General features: G+C 57.0%; 1 protein-coding gene across 2 annotated transcripts in view; it reads left to right on the plus strand.

Moving 5' to 3' along the window:
* The first annotated feature begins 3,983 nt into the window (after positions 1-3,983).
* LRP1 (LDL receptor related protein 1) overlaps positions 3,984-26,176 on the plus strand; it is a 77,449-nt gene continuing 55,256 nt past the window's right edge. Inside the window, exons 1-5 of one of the 2 annotated variants that reach the window (XM_039703174.1) lie at positions 3,984-4,015; positions 9,286-9,423; positions 12,016-12,135; positions 13,671-13,799; positions 13,950-14,213. In XM_039703174.1, coding sequence (XP_039559108.1) covers positions 9,357-9,423; positions 12,016-12,135; positions 13,671-13,799; positions 13,950-14,213 — 580 coding nt within the window. In that variant the 5' untranslated portion in view covers positions 3,984-4,015; positions 9,286-9,356. Of the gene's footprint in view, positions 4,016-4,897; positions 5,073-9,285; positions 9,424-12,015; positions 12,136-13,670; positions 13,800-13,949; positions 14,214-26,176 lie in introns of those variants that run through there. The other variant, XM_039703173.1, reaches the window with a different exon arrangement.

Raw genomic sequence — 26,176 nt, forward strand, 5'->3', positions numbered from 1 at the left:
ATGCCTTTTTTGAGACCCTTTTATTTCTCCACTTTTCATGTCCTTATTTATTTATTTACTTATTTATTTACTTATTTATTTATTCATTGCCACATTTTAGTGCCATTTCTTCTGCTTTCAGACCCTCCTTTGGGTGTGTTTATTTTCCCACCGTCCCCATCATCTTTGGCCTTTTTTGGGGGACCTCTTTTATTTTGTACCTCTCTGGGGGCCCTTTTCTTATGTGCCTTTTTTGAGACCCTTCTATTTCTCCACTTTTCATGTCCTTATTTATTTATTTATTTATTTATTGCCACATTTTAGTGCCATTTCTTCTCCTTTCAGACCCTCCTTCGGGCGTGTTCATTTTCCCACCGTCCCCCTCACCTTTCCGCTATTTCCACCAACCTCCGCCGTGTTTTTCAGCGCGGTTTTGTCCCCTTTCGAGCCGGGGTCTCTCTCCTGTGGCTGCCAAGGCCGGGACGTGTCCCTGCAGCTGCCCTGGCCCCGCTCTGAGCCGCTCATTGTGCGCTGATGAAGGCGCCTTTATTCCCCAGCGCGGAGCCGGAGCTCCGCTGCCATCGCCGCCGCTGGGGCGAGCGCCCGCCCCGGGAAGGGAATTTGGCTCTGTCCGAGGGGTGCGTGAACAGAGACACCTTCTCTGATTGTCCACCTGGCACTGAGGGTGTTGAACCCGCTGGGAACACGCCGTGCCAGGACGGGGAATGAGCAGGGAATGCTGAGGAGCCTCGGGGGTGATCGCCTTCCGTGCTGTCCCTGCTCAGAGCCGCGGTGCCTGTGGTTCTTCCCGTGGTTGGGAATGGTGGAGGGGATGGGTTTGGGTGCCCTGTGGTGGTGAGGAGAGCTCTGGGGTCATCCTGCATGGATCAGCTGCTGTCTGGAAGGTGTCCATCCTCAGGATGGTTTGTGTTGGTGCTTGGGAGGAATCCCCGTGTTCCTGCTCTGGTCCTGGAGCTGGGAATGCTCAGCCTGGAGGTGCTGAGTGGTGACTCCTTCCAGCATCCCTGCTCCAGGAATGGTGTGGCCAGCAGGAGCAGGGAGGTCATCCTTCCCCTGTGCTCTGCACACCTGGAGTGCTGGGTCCAGTTCTGGCCCCTCAGTTTGGGAAGGAGATTGAGATGCTTGAGCCTGTCCAGAGGGGGCAACGAGGCTGGAGAGGGGCTGGGAACACAAACTCTGTGAGGGGCTGGGGGCACAAACCCTGTGAGGGGCTAGAAGCACAAATCCTGTGAGGAAGGTCTGAGGGAGCTGGGGGTGTTCAGCCTGGAGAAAAGGAGATTTAGGGGTGCCCTCATCATTCTGCACAGCTCCTGAAAGGTGTCTGTGGCCAGGTGGGCTCTTTCTCCAGGCAGCACTGACAGAACCAGAGCACACACAGCCTCCAGCTGCACCAAGGGAAATTTAGTTTGGATATCAGGAAAAAGTTTTTTTAACAGAAAGGGTGATAAAGTTCTGGACTGGCTGCCCGGGGAGGTGGTGCAGTCACCATCCCTGGGTGTGTTTAACCAAGCCTGGATGTGGCACTGGGTGCCAGGGTTGAGTTGAGGTGTTGGGGCTGGGTTGGACTCGATGGTCTTGAAGTTCTTGTCCAACCCAGTGATTCTGTGAATTCTGTGATTGGTGTGTCCAGTACAAAACAAGCTCCTGGTTTCGCATCCCACAAACAAGCAGCTGGCAGTGAGTTCCCAGGGATTTGCCCTCCTGTAGCTCTGCCTGGTCCTTCGGGAAGTGAAACCTGTGGGTTGCAGTGGCTGCCGCAGCCGTAGGTCACGCTGTGGCTGCTGGAGACCTGGGAGGATGAGGAGGAGCAGGAAACCCACGAGAGTGTCAGCTCTTTGCTGTGGTTTTCTTAATGAATCCTGCCTTGGATGCGCCCGTGCCTGGGAGATGGAGGCGTCAGATGAGTTCCACTGGGAAGAGGGGGTGGAAGGGCTGGATTTGGAGCAGAGGATCCTGTCCCCGAGCCCGGGGGGAGGAAGGGGAAAGGGGACAGGCTCGGGCTGTGCCTGTGGCCTAGGGAAGGTGGAGAGGAAGGACAGGGATGCTCCATCCATTTTGATCCGTCCAGTCTCCATCTTGGCTGTGCCGAGCAGCAGCTCCCACGCCGCCGGTGAGCAGGGGAGGAAGGGAGGCAGGGAAGCAGGGAAGCAGGTTGGCAGGAGGAGCCACATTCCCATCACAGCAAACGGCTCAGGCAAAGCAGCTCCGAGGGTTGTGACAGGGTGGGAAGTGTCCTCCCACCCTTCAGGGATGGGATTGGGATTAGGGACAGCATCATCCCCATCCTCTCTCCACAGCCTCCAGTGCTGTGGAGCAGCCCCGTGGCAGGAGGAAGATGCAGGCACAGAAATCCCCCCTTTCCCGGGCTGAGCAGGAAGTGAAGGGGATCCTGGGAGAGGGGAATTTGGCAGGAGAGCAGGGATGCCACGAGATGAATGTTTTGGGAATTGCGTGTGTGGCTGCCTTTGCTTGAACAAGGGCTCACAGTTGTGTTGGGTTTGCAAGAGCTCCGGCCACCCCCAGGGCTGGGGCTGGACAGTGACCCCCCCAGGGCTGGGGCTGGACAGTGGATGCCCCCCGCGTGGCGCACGGGCGCCACTGGTGACAGGGTGGGAAGTGTCCTCCCACCCTTCAGGGATGGGATTGGGATTAGGGACAGCATCATCCCCATCCTCTCTCCACAGCCTCCAGTGCTGTGGAGCAGCCCCGTGGCAGGAGGAAGATGCAGGCACAGAAATCCCCCCTTTCCCGGGCTGAGCAGGAAGTGAAGGGGATCCTGGGAGAGGGGAATTTGGCAGGAGAGCAGGGATGCCACGAGATGAATGTTTTGGGAATTGCGTGTGTGGCTGCCTTTGCTTGAACAAGGGCTCACAGTTGTGTTGGGTTTGCAAGAGCTCCGGCCACCCCCAGGGCTGGGGCTGGACAGTGACCCCCCCAGGGCTGGGGCTGGACAGTGACCCCCCCAGGGCTGGCAGTGAGCCCCCCAATTGCTGTGACCCCCATGGCAGTGACCCCCCCATGGATGTGACCCCTCCATGGCTGTCACCCCCCCATTTCAGTGACCCCCTAATTTCAGTGACCCCCATGTCAGTGACCCCCATTATGGCCCATGTTTGAGGGGTGCAGTGATGCCCTCATTTCAGTTTATTTCAGACCCCCATTTTAATGACCCCCCTATTGTGTCCTCTCCTTTTGGGAGGCTGCAATGTCCCCTCCCATGTCAGTGACCCCCATTTCAGTGACCCCTATTTTAATGACCCCCCATTAGAATCTCCCCTCCCATCTCAGTGACCCCCCCAAGGCATGAGCAGGAATCTCTTCCCAGCCTTTCTCCCTCCCCAGCCTCTGGATTTTGGCTTTTCCTTCTGGTTTTCCCTCTGTATTTTCCCTCCCTGCGTGTCCCATGAAGGATGTGGGGTCAGCCTTCCCCGGGGTGCTGCACATGGGATGGATGGATCCCCATCCTGCTGTTGTCCTCATGATTTAAAAAAGCATTACTTTTTAATTTGTTCTCATTTGGGTTTTCTTGTTTTTGCCCTGTTTTTCTCTTGCCTAGCACAGAAAACGAAGCGCCTCTGGCTCCCAGGAGCTAATTCATCCAAGTTAAATGATCTTTAAAATCTGCGAGCGCATCACAGTGCTCGACTCCTGTTTTCTCCTGGTGTAATTAATGCTCCAGCTTAAATTTCCTCCTTTCCTTAGGGGCAACTTGATGGATCCGGTGCCGGGCTCGAACTTCTGCCAAGCCATAGGAAAGAAATCATCCTCCCCCCCAAAATAAACCCTAAACCAATCTTGGCCTTTAATTGAAATTTGATTTTTCTTTTGAAACAACTTGTCCTTGGGAAGAAACTGATGTTGTTTATTATCGTTATTTCTTTTTCTCATCCAGCACCGAAGACTTGTAGCCCCAAACAGTTTGCATGCAAAGATCAGATTACGTGCATATCTAAGGGCTGGCGCTGTGACGGGGAGAAGGATTGTCCGGATGGCTCGGATGAATCTCCCGAGATATGTATGTATGCCTTTCCTTCCTAATCCTCTTCCTCTGCCTTTGCTCCTTCTCGCCACGGGCGTTCCAGGGCCCCGCGCAGCCATCGCACAACGTTCTACCTCAGCTCCTCTTGCAGCTCCTTGGGGTGGGGGGTGTTCATTCCGTCCATCTGTCCATCCGTCCGTCACTCCCACCATCCATCCATGCATCCATGCATCCATCCATCATCCATCCATCCATTGTGTCCTCTCCTTTTGGGAGGCTGCAATGTCCCCTCCCATGTCAGTGACCCCCATTTCAGTGACCCCTATTTTAATGACCCCCCATTAGAATCTCCCCTCCCATCTCAGTGACCCCCCCCAAGGCATGAGCAGGACTCTCTTCCCAGCCTTTCTCCCTCCCCAGACTCTGGATTTTGGCTTTTCCTTCTGGTTTTCCCTCTGTATTTTCCCTCCCTGCGTGTCCCATGAAGGATGTGGGGTCAGCCTTCCCCGGGGTGCTGCACATGGGATGGATGGATCCCCATCCTGCTGTTGTCCTCATGATTTAAAAAAGCATTACTTTTTAATTTGTTCTCATTTGGGTTTTCTTGTTTTTGCCCTGTTTTTCTCTTGCCTAGCACAGAAAACGAAGCGCCTCTGGCTCCCAGGAGCTAATTCATCCAAGTTAAATGATCTTTAAAATCTGCGAGCGCATCACAGTGCTCGACTCCTGTTTTCTCCTGGTGTAATTAATGCTCCAGCTTAAATTTCCTCCTTTCCTTAGGGGCAACTTGATGGATCCGGTGCCGGGCTCGAACTTCTGCCAAGCCATAGGAAAGAAATCATCCTCCCCCCCAAAATAAACCCTAAACCAATCTTGGCCTTTAATTGAAATTTGATTTTTCTTTTGAAACAACTTGTCCTTGGGAAGAAACTGATGTTGTTTATTATCGTTATTTCTTTTTCTCATCCAGCACCGAAGACTTGTAGCCCCAAACAGTTTGCATGCAAAGATCAGATTACGTGCATATCTAAGGGCTGGCGCTGTGACGGGGAGAAGGATTGTCCGGATGGCTCGGATGAATCTCCCGAGATATGTATGTATGCCTTTCCTTCCTAATCCTCTTCCTCTGCCTTTGCTCCTTCTCGCCACGGGCGTTCCAGGGCCCCGCGCAGCCATCGCACAACGTTCTACCTCAGCTCCTCTTGCAGCTCCTTGGGGTGGGGGGTGTTCATTCCGTCCATCTGTCCATCCGTCCGTCACTGCCACCATCCATCCATGCATCCATCCATCCATCCATCCATCCCCACCATCCATCCATGCATCCATGCATCCATCCATCATCCATCCATGCATTCATCCATCATCCATCCATCCATGCATCCATCCATCCATCCATCCCCCATCCATCCATCCATCCATCTGTCCATCCATCCATCCATCCGTCCATCCATCCATCCATCCATCTGTCCATCCATCCATCCATCCGTCCATCCATCCATCCATCCATCTGTCCATCCATCCATCCATCCGTCCATCCATCCATCCATCCATCTGTCCATCCATCCATCCATCCGTCCATCCATCCATCCATCCATCTATCCGTCCGTCCGTCCATGGCTCCACAGCAGCCTCCTGGGAACAGGTGGTCGCTCATTATTTTTGTTTCCCTCAAAATGGATGTGCACGAGGAAGGAGGAGTCAGCAGCGACGTCATCCCATCCTCAGCACCTCGGCGTTCCTGGGCACGGGGAGTGAGGGAAGGAGATCTCCGGGAGTCCCTGAGGAGATCTCTAGGAGTCCCATGGAGCAGCTGGCCAGGGGACATCGCAGTCCCAGATGGGTTTTGGGGTTAGGATGCTGGATTGGGCTCATTGGTCTGAGCTGTTGGAACCACTTGGGCACAGCTCTGGAGGTGATCCCTCACATGGGGTGGTGGAGTTTCTCTGGGAGGAAACAGAGAGCTGGGATGGGTTGGGTGAGGTGTGGGGTGGGAATTTGGGGGTGTCAGAGGGGTCAGAGCTGTGGTGACACCAGGGATGGCAACTGTGCCAGTCCCACTGTGCCTGGAGCTCTGCTCTGGCCAGGCTGGAGCAAGGAACCACCTGTCCCCATGTCCCACATGGACACAGGACAGCCACCAGAAGAATCTCCTCGTCCCCTGTCCCAGCTCTCCCACCCAGATTCCCACTTCACGCTGTGCTTGGCAGAACCCTCTCCTCCCGAGCAGTTCCTGGTTCGGCTCTGGGTTTGTTTATTCCTTAAGGCAAAATGATGCAACGGCCCCTCCGTGGGAGGGATGGGGGGCTGGGATGGGCGGGCTGCCTCCAGTCAATCAGCAGCCCTGGAAAATTACAGCAGGAGGACTCGGAGGCTGGAAGAAATCTGTCCTGATTGGCGTGTTCTGCTCCATCCACGGGGACAGGTGACCGCAGCACAGACCCCTTGGGTGCTCTTCCCTCTCCACCTTCTCCCTCTCTCTTCCCTGGGGCTGCTGAGGGGCCTGGTGCCAGGAGCAGCCTCTGGTGCTGTGGATGCACCTCGTGTCCCTCTGTGAGGAGGTCGTGGATGTTGGAAGACTCTTGGGTTTGGTCCGAGCCCCCTGAGGGCTCATCCCTGGAGGACACGGGACCCCCGCTGCCCCTGTGCCCCTTGCAACACGCTTGGCACTTCCAGGACAGGGAAGTGGGAGCCTCTGTGAGACACAGAGCAAAGCCTGGCATCTCCTCTCTCCTCACCACCATGTGTGGGCCTGACTGTGTTTCCATCACCACCACAGACCCCAAACTTTGGAATCTCTCAGTTCTTCGCGAGCAGCTGACCTGGAGGGGCTGCACCTTCCTGAGCGGCTCTGCCCGCCTCCTTCAATTCCCACTTCACACCCCTAGACACCGGGAGGGCGTCAGGGCGACGCTGTGCCCCCCAGGACACGGAGATTGGGGTGCCAGGGCCCATCTGGGTGCTGTTTCCACGGGCCAGGGGATGAGTGGAGCCTCCCTGCTCCTGCCCAGGCTCGTTCCCGCCGAGCCCGGCCTGTCAGCGCGGGCCCCCGCTATCTCCGGGATTGCCAGGCCGGCTTTTCTCACGCCACTCCGGCACCGGGGCTCCCGGCAGCCTCTCATCCCCCTTATCTCTCTGGCAGGGAGAGAATGACTTTTATTACTCTCATTTAATCCGTGTTTGAGGCGGGCTGCGAGCGCCGCGCCTCCGGAGGCCGCCGGTGCCGCGGTGTTGGTGTGGCACTGACGTTCTCCTGCCGCGGCTCTTGAAGCGCTGGCAGGCACGTGCCAGCTTTTCCTCCCTGGGGAATTCTTTCAAGTGTTCCCTGGCTTTGCTCGGGTCCCTTCCTGTCCCCAGTGTTGCTCGTTTGGTGCGAGCAGCTCACACCACGGCTATTGCACCGTCAGTTTTTGGGTTTTTTTGCTCCACGGAGCTTTCCTGAGAGGAAAACACTTGGACAGGAGCCTCCATCCTGTTGGAGGTCAAAGATGAGGGGCTCTGAGGAAGGAATTTGCTGTGCCTGGTTGGTCCATCCATTGATCCGAGGGTTTAGGACACCGTGGATCCCTCATTTTGCCCTGCTGGATCTGCTGTTGGCCTGGTCCTGATGAGCTCTGAAGTGACCCAGAGCAGCAGCAGGACCCTCAGTGCTGCCATCCGTGTCCATCCTGATGGGACAAGTGGCACCATGCCACCCCTGCTCCTCCAGCCTCTTCCCTCATTGTGTTCCCCCCATCTGCGTCTCCCTGGGCTGTTGCCAAATCGACTGCAGGAGGAAGAATTGCTTTTCTTCTGTCCTTTTTTTTTTTTTCTGAGTGGTTTTTTGAGGTTAGACATTCCTATCTAATTCGGCTCCTTGGGGTGTACCACAAGCTTGTCACATGTAATAAATTGGCTCATTTATTAGCGCCAACACGGTCAAAAGCAAACAAAGTGGCTTGTGGATTAATCCTGCCCTGTTTGGGATAAGTGGTTTGATCCAGGCTCTTTGCAGGGAATAATGGACACGGCAGAGCAGTTCTGACTGATGAATTGGGCGCTTCACTCCAGCCCCTCCATTCTTCTGGTCTATATATCGACGTTACTTAATTAACCCATAATTTGCAATTACCGCAGGCCCACCCTCTGCAAAAAATAAATGTGTGCAGTGGCACCTGGTAAGAAATTCTCCCAGGAATCATCTGCTGGGTGCCCTGGCACTGGGAAAGAGGAGAAGTTGAAATTCTTGCTGGCTGTGAGAGAGCCTGGGCGTCCTGAGCATCCTGGAGCATCCCCTCACCCCAGTGCCAGGCCAGTCTGCCCACTGGGAGCGTACTGGGATGTGTTTGGGACTCAGGGCAGAGATCTGCAGCCTGTTAAATTCTCATTTTCCAGGCATCCCTTGAGCAGGAATGGGGTCAGTGCCCAGGATGCACAGAGGGAAGTTTTGGCTGGGATGGATTGAGGATCCTGCTCAGCATGAGGGGGAAGGTGTCACCAACCCTGGGCTTTGTGGTCACCTTCCCACAGCCCCGTGTGCTCCCAAGGGCTTTTATCCCCTCCTTAACCCAAGGCTCGTGGTGGGATCACACCCAGTGTCCCTCAGAGGTGTGGGATGAGGATGTACCAGCACACCGAGCTCTGTGTGTGATGTCACACTCCTCTCCAAGGAGAGCTGGAGCTTATTTAGGGCAAACTCTGCTGTTGGAGCCTCTGGTGAAGGTGACTGGGCTAAAACGGGACCGTGCCTGGACACGGTGTGTGCTGTGCCCTTCTCACTGCTCGTGGGGGCCCGGGGGGATCCACGGAGCTATTTCTGCCAGCCCTGCTGAGGGGAGGGAGAGGCATGAACAGCCCCTGGAAAATGGGATTTCAATGTTTGGGCTGGGCAGAGAATTGTTGGAAGCTCTGGTGAAACACTGTGTGTTCAGCCCTGAAATGTGGATTTGGGACAGGGAGAGGAGGAGACCCCATGGAGGGGGTCAGAATTTGCAGGGGCTGTGCCAGGGCTCATTGTCAGCCCTGCAGCCACCTCCAGCCTGGGGTGAAGCCGTGCTGGATGTTGCAGGAGCTTTTCCTGGGGTTTCAGGCCGTTAATGGGTTTATGGTGTGTTTGTTGTTTGTCTCCATGCCTTGCTTCTTTTCAGAGGAGCTTAAAACTAAAGCCTGGCTTCCTTTGTAATTTTTCCAGTTAATAATGGAGATTAAGTCTCCTTGTGCTGGGCTCAGAGGGGCCCCCCCATGTGCCACGGCCTCGGGACAAGGGGAGTGTTGGCACCCAGAGAGTCACGGTCCCTGTGCTGACCCTTGTGCCCTTTGGTGCCCTGCAGGTCCCCAGAGCAAAGTGTCCCGCTGCCAACCCAACGAGCACAACTGCCTGGGCACCGAGCTCTGCATCCACATGAGCAAACTCTGCAACGGGCTCCACGACTGCTTCGACGGCTCCGACGAGGGGCCGCACTGCCGGGGTAGGTTTGGGGGGCACAGCAAAGGGGGGCTGCCCTCTGAGATTCTCCCCAGGGTGGGAGTGATAAGGTCCCTGATTTCTCCTGCTGAGTGTGAGCCCCACCACACTCAGCTCAGCACGGTCTGCCATGGTTTGATGCTGGTACAATACCAATGCACCCATAAAAAGACATATTTCTCAAATGAGTGCTGTGAGATGTGACCAGAAAACAGAGGATTGGGGGTCCCAGGAAAGGCAGGCTGCCCCCTGGAATTCTCCCCAACAGGATGGGAGTGATGAGGTGCCTGGTTTCTCCTGCTGAGTGTGAGCCCCACCACACTCAGGTTTGACCCTAGGACAATGCCAATGCATCCATGAAAAGATATTTTTGTCGAATGAGTGCTGTGAGATACAACCAGAAACAGAGATTTGGGGGGCACAGGGTCCCAGGAAAGGGGGGCTGCCCCCTGGGATTCTCCCCAGCAGGGTGGGAGTGATGAGGTGCCTGGTTTCTCCTGCTGAGTGTGAGCCCCACCACACTCAGCTCAGCACGGTCTGCCATGGTTTGATGCTGGTACAATACCAATGCACCCATAAAAAGACATATTTCTCAAATGAGTGCTGTGAGATGTGACCAGAAACAGAGATTTGGGGCGCACAGGGTCCCAGGAAAGGGGATCTGCCCCCCCGAGGTGCTCCCCAACAGGGTGGGAGTGATGAGGTGCCTGGTTTCTCCTGCTGAGTGTGAGCCCCACCACACTCAGGTTTGACCCTAGGACAATGCCAATGCATCCATGAAAAGTTATTTTTGTCGAATGAGTGCTGTGAGATGCAACCAGAAACAGATTTGGGGGGCACAGGGTCCCAGGAAAAGGGGGCTGCCCCAATGGGGTGGGATTGATGAGGTGCCTGGTTTCTCCTGCTGAGTGTGAGCCCCACCACACTCAGGTTTGATGCTGGTGCAATACCAATGCACCCATGAAAAGATATTTTTCTCAAATGGGTGGAGTTTGACACTGGAGCAATAGCAATGCACCCATGAAAAGATATTTTTCTCAAATGGGTGCTGTGAGATGAGACCAGAAACAGAGGACTGGGGGTCCCAGGAAAGGGGGGCTGCCCCAATGAGGTAGGAGTGGTGAGATCCCTGATTTCTCCTGCTGAGTGTGAGCCCCAGCACACTCAGCTCAGCACAGTCACAGATCCAGAGATTATCCAGAGCCGCTTGGAAGTGAAATGCCCATCATTCCTGAGCCTGCAGCCATGAAATAGCTGCTTTGTCTCCTGGGCTTAAAAGCTCTGGGCCTGGGGTTCTGGTCCAGATAAGAGATACCACTGTGGTTTTTTCCTAATTTCCAGGAGCTTTGTCTCTGCTCCTGGCCTGTCCCCGTGGCTAATCCTGCTGGAAAACTCCCTAAACCAGCGTGCTGCTGTGCAGATTAATCGCTCAGAAACGTGTGTCCTGGGCTGACCTTGTGTTCTGGAGCCTCTCTGCTCCCCAACCCTCCCCTGCCTGGCCTGGGGGGCTCCTGTCCTGCTCCCCCAAGACCCCAAAGGGCTCCCTGGTGGGACCCAGCTCCTCTGCACTGCCTGGATCCCATGGGAGCAGCCCGGGGCAGCTCCTGCAGCTGTTCCCAAGCTTGAGAATTAATATTTCAGTAAGAGCTCTCGTTACTTAAGTGGGATCTGATTTTTCACGGCCGGGCAGCACGTGAGCCACGTGAGCCGTGTCGGGGCAGCTGCTCAGGGCTTTGGGCACCTGGTGCTCACAGGTTTGGGCACGCTGGGGCTGCCAGCCCTCGGTGGTGGATGCTGAGTCCCCCCTGCCTGGGGCAGGTGCCACCCCAGGGAGGCATTTCCTCCTTTTCCTCGCAGCTGCTTGCGAGTTCCAGCCTGCCACTGCCCCAGGTGTGGGCAGGTGAGCTGTCACCCCACACTGTTACCCCGAGCTGTCACCCCAAGCAATCACCTTGAGCTGTCACCCCGAGCTGTCACCCCGAGCTGTCACCCCAAGCAATCACCTCGAGCTGTCACACTGAGCCATGACCTCAAGCCATCACCCCAAGCTGTCACCCTGAGCCACGACCCCAAATGGTCACCCCAACCCCTGTTCCCCGTCCTGCTGCTGGACCATGGCTCCCCCATCTCTGCCACCCTTGCAGCCATCCTGGGGGGGGGTAATGCCAGTGCAGCCCCCATGCTGAACCCCCACATTGTCCCCTCTGAGCACTCCAGGGTCGGAAAGGGGGGAATTCTGGGCTCTCTGGTGCATCCACGTCCCTCAGGATGCCCTGGATCTGCATCCCATGCCACTCCCCTGCACAAGGGGTGCCACCCCTGGCATTGGCACAGAGGCAGCAGCACTGGGGGTGGCAGGGGCTGCTCAGACCCCCCTCCCTGGAGCAGCTGTGTGTCCCACATGTCCTCCCTCCTTCTGCTGGTGCATCCATGGACTGAGGGGCTCAGTCCTTCTCTCCTCTCTGGGGACGTGTGAGAAATGTGAAATTTCCCAGCAAACCCTGACAGGATTAGGTGATCCTGATGAGATCTGGTGATCCTGCTCACCCAGCCCTGGGTGACAACCTCTCTCTTCCACCTTCCCTGTCCCCTGTAGAACAACTGGCCAACTGCTCGGCTCTGGGCTGCCAGCACCACTGTGCCCCGACGCTGTCCGGCCCCGTCTGCTACTGCAACCACTCCTTCCAGCTGGCCGAGGACAGGAGGAGCTGCAGAGGTGGGGCTGGGCCGGGCAGGGCCCTCTGTCCCTGCTGGTGGCCGTGGCTGCGCGGGGACGGGGCCGATGTGGCTGCTGGAGGCAGCACCGGGGCTCGGCAGAGCTTGGGGCAGCACGGGGCTGGTGGGGTGGGGTGGGGTGGCATGGGATTTATGGAATGGGATTTGTGGGATTGGATTTATGGGATGGGATTGATAGGATGGGATTTATGGGATGGGATTGGATGGGATTGGATTTATGGGATTGGATTTTTGGGATGTGATGGGATGGGATTTATGGGATTGGATTTATGGGATTGGATTTATGGGATGGGATCCATGGGATGGGATTTATAGGATGGAATCCATGGGATTGGATTTATGGGATGGGATTTATTGGATAAGATGGGATCCATGGGATGGAATACATGGCATGAGATTTATGGGATGGGATGGGATGGGATGGGATGGGATGGGATAGGATGGATGGGATGGCATTGATGGGATGGGATTTAGGGATTGGGATTTATGGGATGGGATAGGATGGATGGGATGGGATTTATGGGATGGGATAGGATGGGATGGGATTTATGGGATTGTTGGGATGGATGGGACTCCCCCTGCTGTGGATGTGGCTCCCAAAAGCCTGAGTGAGGAATACTGGGAATAAGGAGAAGGCTTTGTCTTTGTGCATGGAGTCAGGGGCTGGTGCATGCTCCTGGCATCCCTGCCTCAGAGAGGATGGGAGAAATAGGAGAGGGTCAGGATTGATGGCATCAGTGTGATGGAAACAGCTCTGGAAGTGAGAGATTGTGGTGGCTCCATCCCTTTCTGTGGTGGAGGGGACCATTCCCAGCTCTGGCACGGAGCTCTGGGGGATTCATCACCTTCATCTGCCAGAAGAAAGAGCAGCTGAGCCAGGGGTTTGGGAGCTGGAGATTAGAGGGATTTGGGGTGGGAATGGAGGTGCAGAGCTGGGGGAGGCTCCGTGGCCAGGCAGGGGCTGTTCTGCAGCTGATGCTGGAGCAGGGAACCAGGGGCTGCCTGCCTGGCCATGGGGTGGCCTTGGAAGTGAGGGGCTCTTTGATTCCGTGGGAGGCTGATGTGAGGGTCCCTTCAGCTCCTCTGGAGGCTGGTGTGAGGGTCCCTTTGACTCCTCAGCAGGTTGATGTGAGGGTCCCTTTGAGAGCAGGTTGATGTGAGGGTCGCTTTGACTCCTCAGAAGGTTGATGTGAGGGTTCCTAGGTTGATGTGAGGGTCGCTTTGACTCCTTAGAAGGGTGATGTGAGGGTTCCTTGGGTTCTTAGGCAGGTTGATGTGAGGGTCCCTTTGACAGAAGGTTGATGTGAGGGTCCCTTTGACTCCTCAGAAGGTTGATGTGAGGGTTCCTTGGATTCCCTGTCAGGCTGATGTGAGGGTCCCTTTAGCTCAGGGATCATCCCCTCCTCTCCAGCTCCACCCTGGAGAAACTGAGGAGTTTCACTTCCTCTTCAAACAGTGAAGGAGTTTTTTTTTTTTTTTCTGATCCAAACCTTGTTTTTTCCCTGTCTTTCCCAGACTTTGATGAGTGCACCGTGTACGGGACCTGCAGCCAGACGTGCACCAACACAGAGGGCTCCTACACGTGCAGCTGTGTCGAGGGCTATCTCCTGCAGCCAGACAACAGATCCTGCAAAGCCAAGAATGGTGAGACCCTCAGCAGGGAGAGCTTTGGGTGGTGCTCCAGGACAGCTCTGCAGACCACGGCCCTGAGTTCTCCACTCTGGGCTCTTCCCTGGGGTCACAGCCACAGGGCTGAGGTGTGCCCTGACCCTGTTGTCCCCTCCTTGCCCCCAGAGCCCGTGGATCGCCCTCCTGTGCTGCTCATTGCCAACTCCCAGAACATCCTGGCCACGTACCTGAGCGGGGCCCCCGTGCCCAACATCACCCCCACCAGCGCCAAGCAGACCACGGCCATGGACTTCAACTACGTGGAGGACACCGTGTGCTGGGTCCACGTGGGGGACAGCGCCTCCCAGACCATCCTCAAGTGCGCCAAGATCCCCAACCTGAAGGGCTTTGTGGAAGAACGGTCCATCAACATCTCCCTGAGCCTGCACCGTGAGTGCCCACCCCCCTCGGGACCCCCGTCCTGCTCCCCCGTCCTCAATTCCCAGGCTGTGGTGGGTGAAACTGGGAAGGAGGCAGCTTCCCACAGGTCGTTCCCTTGCCTGTTGTTATTATTTCTATCCAGTTCAGGAGTTTCTTGGTGTGCAGATATGAGGAGAAGCAATACAGGGAGCAGGGATTCAGTTCTTGCTTCCCTTGGTCCCACCCCAAACAAGTGACCGAGTCCCACCCCATAAAAATGACCAAGAACAAACTCCCAACCCACAGGTGCCTCTGTGGGTGCCACTGAGTCACTGTGAGTGGCTGGTGGCAGTTTCCTTCTGCTGGTGGCTCTGTGGCCAGAACGAGTGTGGTTAAAGCTCTGTGTCCTGTTTGGGCTTGCTGGTCCCAGCTCTGCACTCAGGGTGGGAGGGAGAGTTACTGCTTGGGGTTTTGGTGCTCTCTGAGGAGCTTCCAGCACCTTCCCTGCCTGCACAGAGCAGTGGGGCTGGTGGAGCAGGGGAGCTGGGGTGTGGGACACCATTCCTGCCACTGCTTTTGTCCTTTGACCAAGTCAGTCGGGGTGGAATTGGGGGATCTGGGGCTTGCAGTGGGTCTCTGTCAGGTTTTTGCTTCCCTGGTGTCATTTCCCCCAGGGATTTTGCCTCCTGAAGCTGGGGAGGCTTCCAGGGGGGGCTGAAGTGAGAGGGATCCCCTTACCCCACCCACTGTGCAATGGCTCATCCAGGAAATCGGGATGGACAGATGTCTGCAAAGGACTGAAGGTCCTGAGTGGATCTCAGAGCTGAGAGGGATTCTCTGCAGAGGGCAGTGGGGTTTGAGCTGGGATCCTGGGGGTCCTGGGAATCCTGGGGGTCCTGAGGGTCCTGGGAGTCCCAGGAATCCTGGGGATCGCAGGGATCCTGGAGGTCCTGGGGATCCTGGGGGTCCTGAGGATCCTAGGGATCTTGGGGGGTCTGGGGGTCCTGGGGCTCCTGGGGATCTCAGGGGTCCTGGGGCTATCCTGGGGGTCCTGGGGATCTCGGGGTTCCTGGGGATCTTGGGGCTCCTGGGGATCTCAGGGGTCCTGGGGCTTCTGGGGATCTCAGGGATCCTGGGGATCCTGGGGGTCCTGGGGGTCCTGAGGATCCTGGGGGTCCTGGGGATCTCGGGGTTCCTGGGGATCTTGGGGCTCCTGGGGATCTCAGGGGTCCTGGGGGTCCTGAGGATCCTGGGGGTCCTGGGGATCTCAGGTGCCCTGGGGATCCTGGAGGTCCTGGGGGTCCTGGGGGTCCTGGGGTCTGTGTGTGGCTGGGCTGGGCAGGCTGCGGGCACTGCCGAGGGTGTGTGCACAGTTAATTTAAGCTCACCCTGTGTATTTTTAGGGCAGGGTGTATTTTTAGGGAGAGGCCTCACCCTTTGCTCTCACAGGCGATTGATAGCGTGGAGCTGAGCAGGACAGGGCTCGGCTTCCTGCTCCCCTCCTGGGATTTAGGGGTGTCCCTGGCATTTAGGGGCATCCCTGGGATTTTAGGGGTGTCCCTGGTATTTAGGAGGTCTCTTTAGGTTCCCCTCTCCCTCAGAGCAAGGCTGGCTCATCAGCACAAAGGAAGTGGAGGAGTGAATTCCCCCAGCACTGGGCGAGCTGAGGTCGGGATGAGGAGATAATGTCACTCTCCTGCAGGACCCTGGCGAATCCAATTAGTGGTTTCCCTCTTTATTTGCTTCTTTATGGCATTATCTGCTCCCAGCAGGAGTGGGGCCTCCCTGGTGCCTGCTGCTAATGGGGCTTGAGCTGGCATCTGATGGGGGGAGATTGATGCTCTGGCTGCCCGGGATGAGCCCGGCTCCCCTGGCTCCCCGTCCTGCAGAGATTCCTGTCACTTGTGCTGCGGGAGATGTGTTAAATGAAGGCTGTTAACAGCCCTTGGCACGACCCGATGTCCTCAGAGCTTTGTTGCTCCCCTGGTCCCTACACTCCCGAAGGTTTTTGCTCTCCGCAGGCTCGGGAGCCTCGGGGCTTCCTGCAGCGCCTCCCTCCTCGCTGCCCGTGGGGATTTGTCACAGGCAGTGATTTCCTCACTTGATCTGAGCTGGCTGGTTCCCTACCCCCAGGTCTTTTTCCGGGGACACACTAAAAAGCAGAGGCTGGTGAAGCCTTCCATCCATTTCTCTTACGAAATTTCCTGCTTGGTGTTGGAATTGGGTAATTTCTCTCCACCATCAGCCGGAGTGGGCTGGGGGGGCTCTGGCCACCTCGGGGGGATGTGTGGGGCTTGGGGCAGGTGGGATGATGTGGGGAGGGGTCCAGCCTGTCCCCATCTCCACAGGGACCTTGGAAGTGGCACCGTCCTGCCAGCCCTGGGTGCTCGGTGTCCCTCAGTGCTCACCCCTGTGATGAGGATGAGGCACGAGCCATGGCACAGGAAGGGCTCGTCCTTCCTGCCAGCACTGAATTGTAACAAGGAGAGCTTGTCTTGTCCTTCCTCCCATCCTGCTGTCCCTCTCCTCCTCTCCGTGTGACAGTCCTGCAGTGTTCCTGGCCAGGAGGATCCTGGCAGGCTCAAGGATGGAGGCACGTGCCTGTGCCCAGGCTGCCCTGACCCCTTGGAGCATCAGGATGGCACAGGGGGGTTCACTCTGAACCCCCTGTCAGCTCTGAGCCCCTCTGGCATGGGCCAGGGGACAGCTGGGGACCTGTCCCAGCCCCCCTTGGACCCTCTGTGCTCCGTGGCAGATCCTTGACCTCCGGGGACTTTGTGATCCCGTGGGTTTTCTCAACCAGATTCCAGCCTCCACGTGTTTCCCCAGACAATGTCCTTGTTTGTTTGGAGTTGGGCTTCCAAGGAATTTCAGAGCCAAACAGAGCACTAAAAAAATAATAATTAAAATCTCTCGCTGGGCTCTTGTGCCGCTGCTTCTCGTGTCACGGCCGGAGCTCTCTGCTCCCTCAGCTCCTCCAAGCTCCTCCAGCTCTCCCAGCTCCCCCAGTTCCCCCAGCTGCTGCAGCTCTTCCAGCTCTCCAAGCTCTCCCAGCTCCCCCAGATCTCCAATCTTATCCTGGCCTTGTCCCCCCATCCTGGAGCCTTGTCCCCCCATCCTGGGGCCTTGTCCCCCCATCCTGGAGTGTTTGTCAGAGATCACATCCTTGAGCAATCCTCACTGCTCAGCCATGGAGGGAAGCAGCTGTGCTGGAGGATTTGTGCCTCCTTCCGTCAGATTCATGTCCCTGTCCCCTAGAGGTGACACCAGGAGGTGGGAACAGCTCCCTAGAGCGTGCACAGAGGCCAGGGCTGTCCTTAGGAGGCCACCTTGAGCTGGCAGCAGGCCAGGGCTGTGCTGGTCACCTCTGGGCCCCCACGCTGGCGTTGACAGCGGTGCTAAATCCCCGTCTCCGGTGCGCTGTGATCGGGTGACACTCGGCTCCCAGGGCAAGACTTTGCTTGGGCTGTGGAAAAATACTGGGGAACACGTGTCAGGAGCCAGAGCACTGGGCTTCTCCGTGGCCCTTGGGGTGGCTGCCCTCTCCCTGCCCCTCCCCTCCCCTTCCCGTGCTCTTTCAGTTTCTTTTTCCCCTTTTCTGTGGCTTTTTGCGTGGTCAGAACCGGCAGGATCTGGTCACCAGCTGGGCTGGGTGATGCCAGGGAATGCTTTTATTGTGCTGGCAGGTGCCTGGAGCTGGCACTGCCTCATCCCAGCTCTGGGGCTGCTCCTTCCCAGTCCCAGCACTGCTCTCCCAGTTCCAACACTGCTCCTTCCCAGTCCCAGTGCCACTCCCAGTCCAGCTCTGCTCTCCCAGTCCAGCCCTGCTCTCCCAATCCAGCACTGCTCCTTCCCAGTCCAGCACTGCTCCTTCCCAGTACCAACACTGCTCTCCCAGTCCCAGCACTGCTCCTTCCCAGTCCAGCACTGCTCCTTTCCAGTCCCAGTGCCACTCTCCCAGTCCAGCCCTGCTCTCCCAGTCCCAGTGCCACTCTCCCAGTCTAGCACTGCTCCTTTCCAGTCCCAGCACTGCTCTCCCAGTCTTGCACTGCTCCTTTCCAGTCCCAGTGCCACTCTCCCAGTCCCAGTTCTGCTCTTCCAGTTTCAGCACTGCTCTTCCAGTCCCAGCTCTGCTCTTCCAGTCCCAGCTCTGCTCTCCCATCTGCTCTTCCAGTTTCAGCACTGCTTTCCCAGTTCAGCCTTGTTCTCCCAGTCCAGCACTGCTCCTTCCCAGTTCAGCTCTGCTCTCCCAGTCCCAGCACTGCTCTCCCAGTCTAGCACTGCTCTCCCAGTTCAGCTCTGCTCTTCCAGTCCCAGCTCTGCTCTCCCAGTCCCAGCACTGCTCTCCCAATCCAGCACTGCTCCTTCCCAGTACCAACAGTGCTCCCTCCCAGTTCCAGCACTGCTCCCTCCCAGTTCCAGCACTGCTCTCCCAGTCCAGCCCTGCTCCTTCCCAGTCCAGCCCTGCTCTCCCAGTCCAGCCCTGCTCCTTCCCAGTCCAGCCCTGTCCTCCCAGTCCAGCCCTGCTCTCCCAGTCCAGCCCTGCTCTCCCAGTCCAGCCCTGCTCTCCCAGTCCAGCCCTGCTCTCCCAGTCCAGCCCTGCTCTCCCAGCTGGTGCAGGCAGCACCTCTGCAGCTCAGCAGGATCCATGCAGGGCTGCTGGGGAAGGACTGCAGAGGTGCCATGATTTATTATTTCTCACTTTAAGGTTTGTTGTTTTCCTTTATAAAACAAGCCCCCGGGAAGGGGTTTGAAATATCAGGACATTTGATCCTGAGTGCATTATAAACCCTAAACAGCAGCAATCTGGCCACCATTAAAATCCCTTCCTGGGCAGCATCAATCCCAAAGCTCGGGGGGTGTTTTCATTGACTCCATGTCACTGTCACTCGGAATGGGCTGTCCCCATGCCAGCAGGCAGAGGAGCTGTGGCTGCTGGGACAGATTGATTTCAGGGCCGTGGTGCTCTGCAGAGGAATCCAAGTACATTTCTTCCCCCACTTTGCATGGAAAGCTATTTTTCTTCCTTGCTGCCTCATCCTGGCCAAGAAAGAGGCTCCGACGTGAACTCACTTGGCAGGAGAGGGGGATGATTGGTAACTTCATCTCGTGGTTCCTTTCTGTTGCCTTTTTTTTTTTTTTAACTGTTTATGGCTGTTCTTGTTGCAGTGAGGAAGGAAAGTGGGAGCTGGGGGAGAGCAGGGAAAAAGGGAGAGAAGGGGATAAACGGGAGCAGGGGATAAATGGGAACAAGGGATAAATGGGAGCAAAGGATAAATGGGAACAGGGGATAAATGGGAGCAGGGGATAAATGGGAACAAGGGATAAACGGGACGAGGAAATGGAGGGGAGAAGGGGATAGGGGAGAACAGGGGATAGGGGAGAGCAGGGAATAAATGGGAGCAGGGGATAAACGGGAGCAGGGATAAATGGGAGCAAAGGATAAATGGGAGCAAAGGATAAATGGGAGCAGGACATGGAGGGGAGCAGGGGATAGGGAGAGCAGGGGATGGGAGAGAGAAGGGGATAAATGGGAGCAGGGGATAAATTGAAGTAGGGGATAAAATGGAGCAAGGGATAAATGGGAGCAAGGGATAAATGGGATCAGGGGATAAAATGGGAGCAGGACATGGAGGGGAGCAGGAGATAGGGTTGAGCAAGGACCAGGATGTATGGGAGAAGGGGATAGGGGAGAGCAGGGACCACAGGGGAAAGCAGGGATTGGGTGAGAGCAGGGGATGAAGGAAAGCTGGAGCTGGGGGGAGCAGGAGCTGGAGGGAGCAGGGGATTGGGGGAACAGGGGTTTGGGGGAACAGGGGATTGGGGGAACAGGGACTGGGGACCATGTCTGGAGCCGTGCACTCACACCAGCTCATTGTGTGGCAGGGGACAACACCATGATGGTGATTTTAACCAGTCTGTTAACGAAGATCTGACACTCAGGACCCTGCTGTGGCTCTGCCCGGCACCTCTGACTCCCCTTACCTGCTGTTTCCCCTCGTAGGGAACAGAAATAAATCCCCCAAGGGGACTGAGACCCCCTGAAACCCCCCCCCAGGCTGTGGTGGCAGGGGTGAGCTGCATTCCCACAGCTTTTGCTGGAGACAAAAGGGTGACACGAATGTCCTGAGTCATCAGGATGCTCGTGCCCAGGGATGGGTTTGATTTCACATGGACAGGAGCGTGTCTGTCCCAGCACACATCTGTGTGTCCCAGCACACATCTGTCTGTCCCAGCACACATCTGTGTGTCCATCCTGCACTGCCTCATGCCAGGCTCACTGCAGGAGCCCCTTGGGACCTTTCCTGGCCCCATTTCTGCTTTCTCATCCCCCCCTCTCCCCCCAGATCACCCCAGTGACGGGTTCCCATCGAGCCTGTGTCTCTCTCCTCTCACCCAGAAGGAAGCCAAGTGCCCCGTCCCTCCCTCAGCCTCTGTGGAATATTTGTGCCCATGGAATGGTCTCATTAAGGCAGAGTAATTAGCGGTCCCTTGGCTGCCCTCCACACCCGGAGCTCATTCCATTCCATCCCTGTTCCTGCTCTTCCCACCTCCTGTGCCTCGGCCAGGCTCTGCAGGGATGCTGCAGGGTTGAGCCAGGACATGGGGAGGAGTGAAAGTTTGGGGTTGTTCCCACCTTGGGGAGCTGGAGGTGGTGTCAGTGAGGGGCTGGAGATCCCTTGGACATGGTTCTCCTTCAGATGCAGCCATGGTGCTGCACCAGAGCAGGACACAGCCTGAAGAGGAGGAAAGTTTGGAGTGTCCCCTCCTTGGGGAGCTGGAGAGGTGCCAGTGAGGGGCTGGAGAGGTGCTGGTGATCCCTGATTCCACTTCAGTTGCAGCCATGGTGCTGCACCAGAGCAGAGCACACCCTGAAGAGGAAGCAAATTTGGGGTGTGCCCAGCCTGGGGAGCTGGAGATGGTGTCAATGAGGGGCTGGAGATCCCTTGGACATGGTTCTCCTTCAGATGCAGCCATGGTGCTGCACTGGAGCAGAACATGCCCTGAAGAGGAGGAAAGTTTGGGGTGTCCCCACCTTAGGGAGCTGGAGGTGGTGTCAGTGAGGGGCTGGACATCCCTTGGACACGGTTCCCCTTCAGTGGTGCTGCGCTGGGGGTCCCAGGCACAGGCAGCCCATGGCCTGGGGCTCCCAGTGCTCCCTGGAGAAGGGCAGTGCTCCAGCCTGTCCCAGGGCTGGGATGTCCCTCTGGGGGGGCTGCACAGCCCGTGTCACCCCCGAGGAACGTTTGGCTTGTGCAGGGCGGGCGCGAGCGTGCGCAGAGCCCCGGGGATCCATCCCAGCAGCGGCTCAGACATCCTGGCCGCGGGCCACCGGCTTCCACCCAGCGGTTCCTCTCTCTTAGCGGAGAGCGGGGGGTGAATTTATTTATTTTTGAGCCTGGTTTGCTGAGGCAACGAGGCTGACGTGACGGCTGTGGCCGTGTGTGGCGGTGGCAGCCGTCCCCTCCTGCCCTGCTCGGACACAAGGACTCGGCTGTTCCTGGGAGCAGGGGGGCCGTGCTGGACCCTCGGGGGCACGGGGTGTCTGTCCGGCCGTCCGGCGCCCTTGGGGGGGGGCGGGAGTTTGTCTTTGTGCTCGTTCCTGTTAACATACTTCTAATTAAGGAAAATTGTCCCCAGGAGCAGTGTTTATCCACGGAGCGCGGTGCCGTCACAGAGACGGTCTTGTTCTCCCGCGGAGAGGATGCCTGTGGAGGGAAGAGGCAGAAATTCCTCCAGATTATGGCATTATGTAAATGTATCAAACGGATCATTCCCTATAAAAAAAAAAAGGAAAGTAGGAAACCGATGTATTTCAGCAGCCCTGGGGAGCGCATTCCTGACGAGCCTCCGTTCCTGCGCCGCCGCCGGCGTTTCTGAGCCGAAATATTCGGCGACTTTTCCAAGATGTTTTTCCTCCGAGGCCGCGTGCCGGCGGCTCCGGGCGCCCGGGGAGCTCGTGGGGCCACCCACCAGCCTGCCTGGGTTTCTCACTGGGTGGCAAGCTGGCCACGGCCCCTGCTTGCCCCACGGGATGCAGTGTCCGCTGCTCTCCGTGGGATGTGGCGTGGATGGGCAGCTGTGAGGTGAACGTGGTTCTCCTGAGGCTCTTGGGGTTTGTGTCAGGGCTGGTTGACGCTGGGGAAGCAAGAACCAGCTCTTTATAGGACTTTAATATTCTGCATTTATTCTTTATTGCTTTGTTATTCGTCATTTAAAGCCAGATGTTGGCAGTGGTGGTGGGTCCGTCTCTGTTCTCTGTCCTGTGTGCTGGGGCAAGGGGAAAAGTGTTCCTCAGCAGAATGGGAAGAAGGATTTGGTGTTGGAATTCTGTGCCCAGGGATGATTCTGGCTGCTTCAAGCAGAGCTGGGACCTCTCCTGCCCACCCACCATCCCTGTCCTGCTCTCCTGGGAATGCTCCCTTGAGGGGAAGTGGAGGTTCTCCCAGACTCAGAATCATGGAATTATTAAGGTTGGAGAAGCCCTCTAAGACCCCTGGGTCCAACCATTAACCCAGTGCCAGGTCATGGCTGAAACGTGTCCCCAAGTGCCACATCCAGATGATATTTTTGGCTGCTTCAAGCAGAGCTGGGACCTCTCCTGCCCCCATCCCTGTCCTGCTCTCCTGGGAGTTCTCCCTTGAGGGGAAGTGGAGATTCTCCCAAACTTATAATCATGGAATTATTAAGGCTGGAAAAGCCCTCTAAGACCCCTGAGTCCAACCATTAACCCAGCACTGCCAGGTCATGGCTGAAACATGTCCCCAAGTGCCACATCCAGACGTTTCAGGAGGAATTTCTTCATGGAAAGGGTTGTGAGGCATTGGAAGGGGCTGCTGAGGGAGGTGGTGGGGTGCCCATCCCTGGAGGTGTCTGAGGAACAGCTGGATGTGGCACTCAGCTCTTGCAGGGATCTGTCACAGCTTGGACTTGATGGTCTTGGAAGGTTTTTCCAACCTCAGGGATTCTGAAATTCAGGGATTTTTTTTGCTGTGAACCTCTGTGGGTAGAGGGGGTTTCTCCTTTTCCTTGCTCCACTGTGCAGGAGCCTGGATGAGCTGCTGGGTGGCTGCGTCCCCCTCGCAGCTGTTTGAGGGCTGTCGAAATCCCTGGTTTAGTCCGAGGGAAGATTGTGTGTTTCCTTCCTCCTCCTGTCAGGCCACAATTGATGTGTTTGCAGACTGCACAGCAACTGATTCATGCAGAGCAAAGTTATGTGCTGGGTCAGCAAAGCTCCTTCCCCAAAAAACCCACAGCCCTGCAGTGCCTCACTGGGAGTGGGGTAAATTGGGTTGAGGGAGGGAGAACCTGGGGCTGCAGCTCCTCTGGGAAATGTGGAGCTCCATGACCCGCTTGTGTCAAGGAGTTCTTGGAGTGGGACTGTCCCACCTGGAGCTCTGGGAGCCCAGCAGAAGAAGGAGGCCCTGGAGATGCTCTGAGGGTTGGAGCAGCTCTGCTGTGGGAGAGCTGGGGGTGTTCACCTGGAGCTGAGAAGGCTCCAGGGAAAGCTCAGAGCTTCTTCCAGTGCCTGAAGAGCCTCCAGGAGAGCTGGGACAGGGGCTTGGAGTGACAGGGCACAAGGAATGGCTTCCCACCCACTCAGAGAGGTGGGATTTTAGGAAGAAATTCCTCCCTGTGAGGGTGGGCAGGCCCTGGCAGATGTGGCTGCCCCTGGATCCCTGCAAGTGTCCAAGGCCAGGTTGGATGGGACTTGGAGCAACCTGAGATAGTGAAAGTTACCTCAGGTGGGACTGGGATGATCTTTAAGATCCCTTTTGACCCAAACCGTTCCGGGATTCTCCGAAAAGGGAAAATCCAAGCTCAGAGTGACACGCAGGGCGTTGCGGCAGGAACAGCTCGGTCGGGGTCGCTCGGGCCCTGGCGGGTGTGAAACCAGGAAACATCTGTGAGGGTGGGTTTTGGGGTTTGCTGAAGTTGCCAACCCGCCCATGTTGAGCAACTTTAGTGAAGTTCCCTCATCCTCCATCCTCCCTCCATCTGCCCTCCCTGCTTGCAAGGCCACCTCCCCCCCGAGCGGGGCTGCCGGCCTGGACCCTGTCCCCATGTCCCTGTGAGGTTTTTTTGGCTGCCTGTCCCAGGAAGAGCCTTGGAAAAGCCGACATTCCCCGCTCTCTGCCCCCACCAGCTCAATTCCAAAGGCTCTCAAATAAATAAATCTTGGGAAATGAGCTCGGCGTGTCGCAATCGCCGAGGTTGAGCAAGGAGGAGGATGGATTCCAGGATGGGAATTGGTGGGGAGAGGCACCCGAGGGGGGCTCTGGGAGGGAGGGAGGGGTCTCCACCCCCGGGATTCTCAGTGGAAATCACCTCCGACCCCTCCAGGGCACAGGGTCGTCCCTGCTGGTCCCCTCAGATGGGTCCAAAGGGTGTTTTTGTGGTCACGGGTGGTCGTGGCACTGTCCCATTCTGGGAGGGGGACACAGGGGGAGACTCTCCCCCTCTCCAAAAATTGAGAAGGAGGGGGGTTAAAGTTTCTGCAGGCCAACACCAGGGCTTAAAATAGATGTTTTCTAAATTAGCTTCCACCAAAAGTTCAAGAGGAAATCCAGGTTTAGCTGAGGCTACAAGAAAGAGCTGAAAATAATAATAATAATAATGATGATGATGGTGAAAATAACAATGATGATGATAATAACAACAGTGGCAATAATAAAGAAATAAAAAGTGATTCCTACAAAGGAGAGGGGAGGATGGTGAGCGGGGAGAGAAGGAGCAAAGCTGGAAAACAAAAGCCTTTGAGGAGGGTAATGCTTTCCAGCTGCAAAAATAAAGCCTGGGAGAGGAGCAAGTGCTTGCGTCACCCCCAGCCCCCCAGCCCTGTGCTGCCCTGCTCGGAGCTGGGGCCTGTCTGGAGACCCCCAGCTGGACCAGGACCCTCTGCTCCCCCAGGCTTTGATGGGTGTGAGGAGAGCGTGGGGCTGGAAGTCTGTGGCTTGTTTTGGCCATTTTCCCTTTGGATTCCTCTGAGTGTTGGGCTGGACTCAGCTCCAGCTGGGAGGGAGAGGCAGGAAAGGGGCTCTGGTGATGGGACAGAGAGACAGAGATGGTTGGACCCCCTCAAGGAGGAGAACCTGGGGGTCTGCAGCCGTGGGTGGGGGGCGAGGGCCCCCGAGCCGTTCTGCCAACGCTCCCCATCCGCCCCTGCTTGGATCGCTCCCCCGGTCCTGTGACTCTGACTCAGCCACGCAGGCGCCAGCCAAGACCTGCTTTTTTTGGGGAATTCTTGCACATCCCTCTGCTGAAGCGTTTCTCGCCCCGGCAGGGCCCTGCCGCCCCCTCCCCACGTCACAGGGGGGTCTGGGGGTGCTGGGTGGGGAGCAGGGGAGGGCGGTGGCTGCTGCTGGTGACAGCAGGACTCTGTCCTGGGGGCAGAATGTGGCCCTTGCACCCCAATGTACATTTTTAGGTGCTTTTCATCCCAAACCCCTCTGGTTTGTGATGGGGTAGGGGGTCCCGGCTGGAGCAGGAGCCCTGTGCCAGCCCTGGCATGTTGGGAGCCCTGTTTGGGGTTGATGCTCATTCCTTGGCTCGGGCTGTTTCCACTTGTTTTTACGAGCTGCCTCTCGCCGGGTGGCGGCTGCGGCCTCACCCTTCCGGAGGCGGGGGCACTGTCGGCATCACCGTGTCCCCATCCCCATCCCCAGTGGCCCACGAGGGGCTGGGTGAGCTGGCCTGGCTAAGCCAGGGATGGGGTTTGGGGTTTGTGCACCCCGAACTCTCTGTGTGCTCATCCCGTGCTCTCATCCCAGCCTGGCGGTGTGGATGGAGTCGGCGCCGCCGAGGAGAGCCCGGGGTGGGGTGGGGGCATTGCAAAACCTCCTGGCTTGATTCATGTTTTCCCTGCCGAGCTGCTGCCCTGGTTAATAATTCAGTGCTGTCTGGCCCTGCTCCACTGGGGCTGTCTGGGTCTCACTGACCTTGGGGTCCTGGGGCTGCTGTGCTCCATCCCTGCTCCTCTGGGGCTGGCCAGG

The sequence above is a fragment of the Passer montanus genome, unplaced genomic scaffold (genome assembly GCF_014805655.1).
Source record: "Passer montanus isolate IOZ18808 unplaced genomic scaffold, ASM1480565v1 scaffold161, whole genome shotgun sequence".
Lineage (NCBI taxonomy): Eukaryota > Metazoa > Chordata > Aves > Passeriformes > Passeridae > Passer > Passer montanus.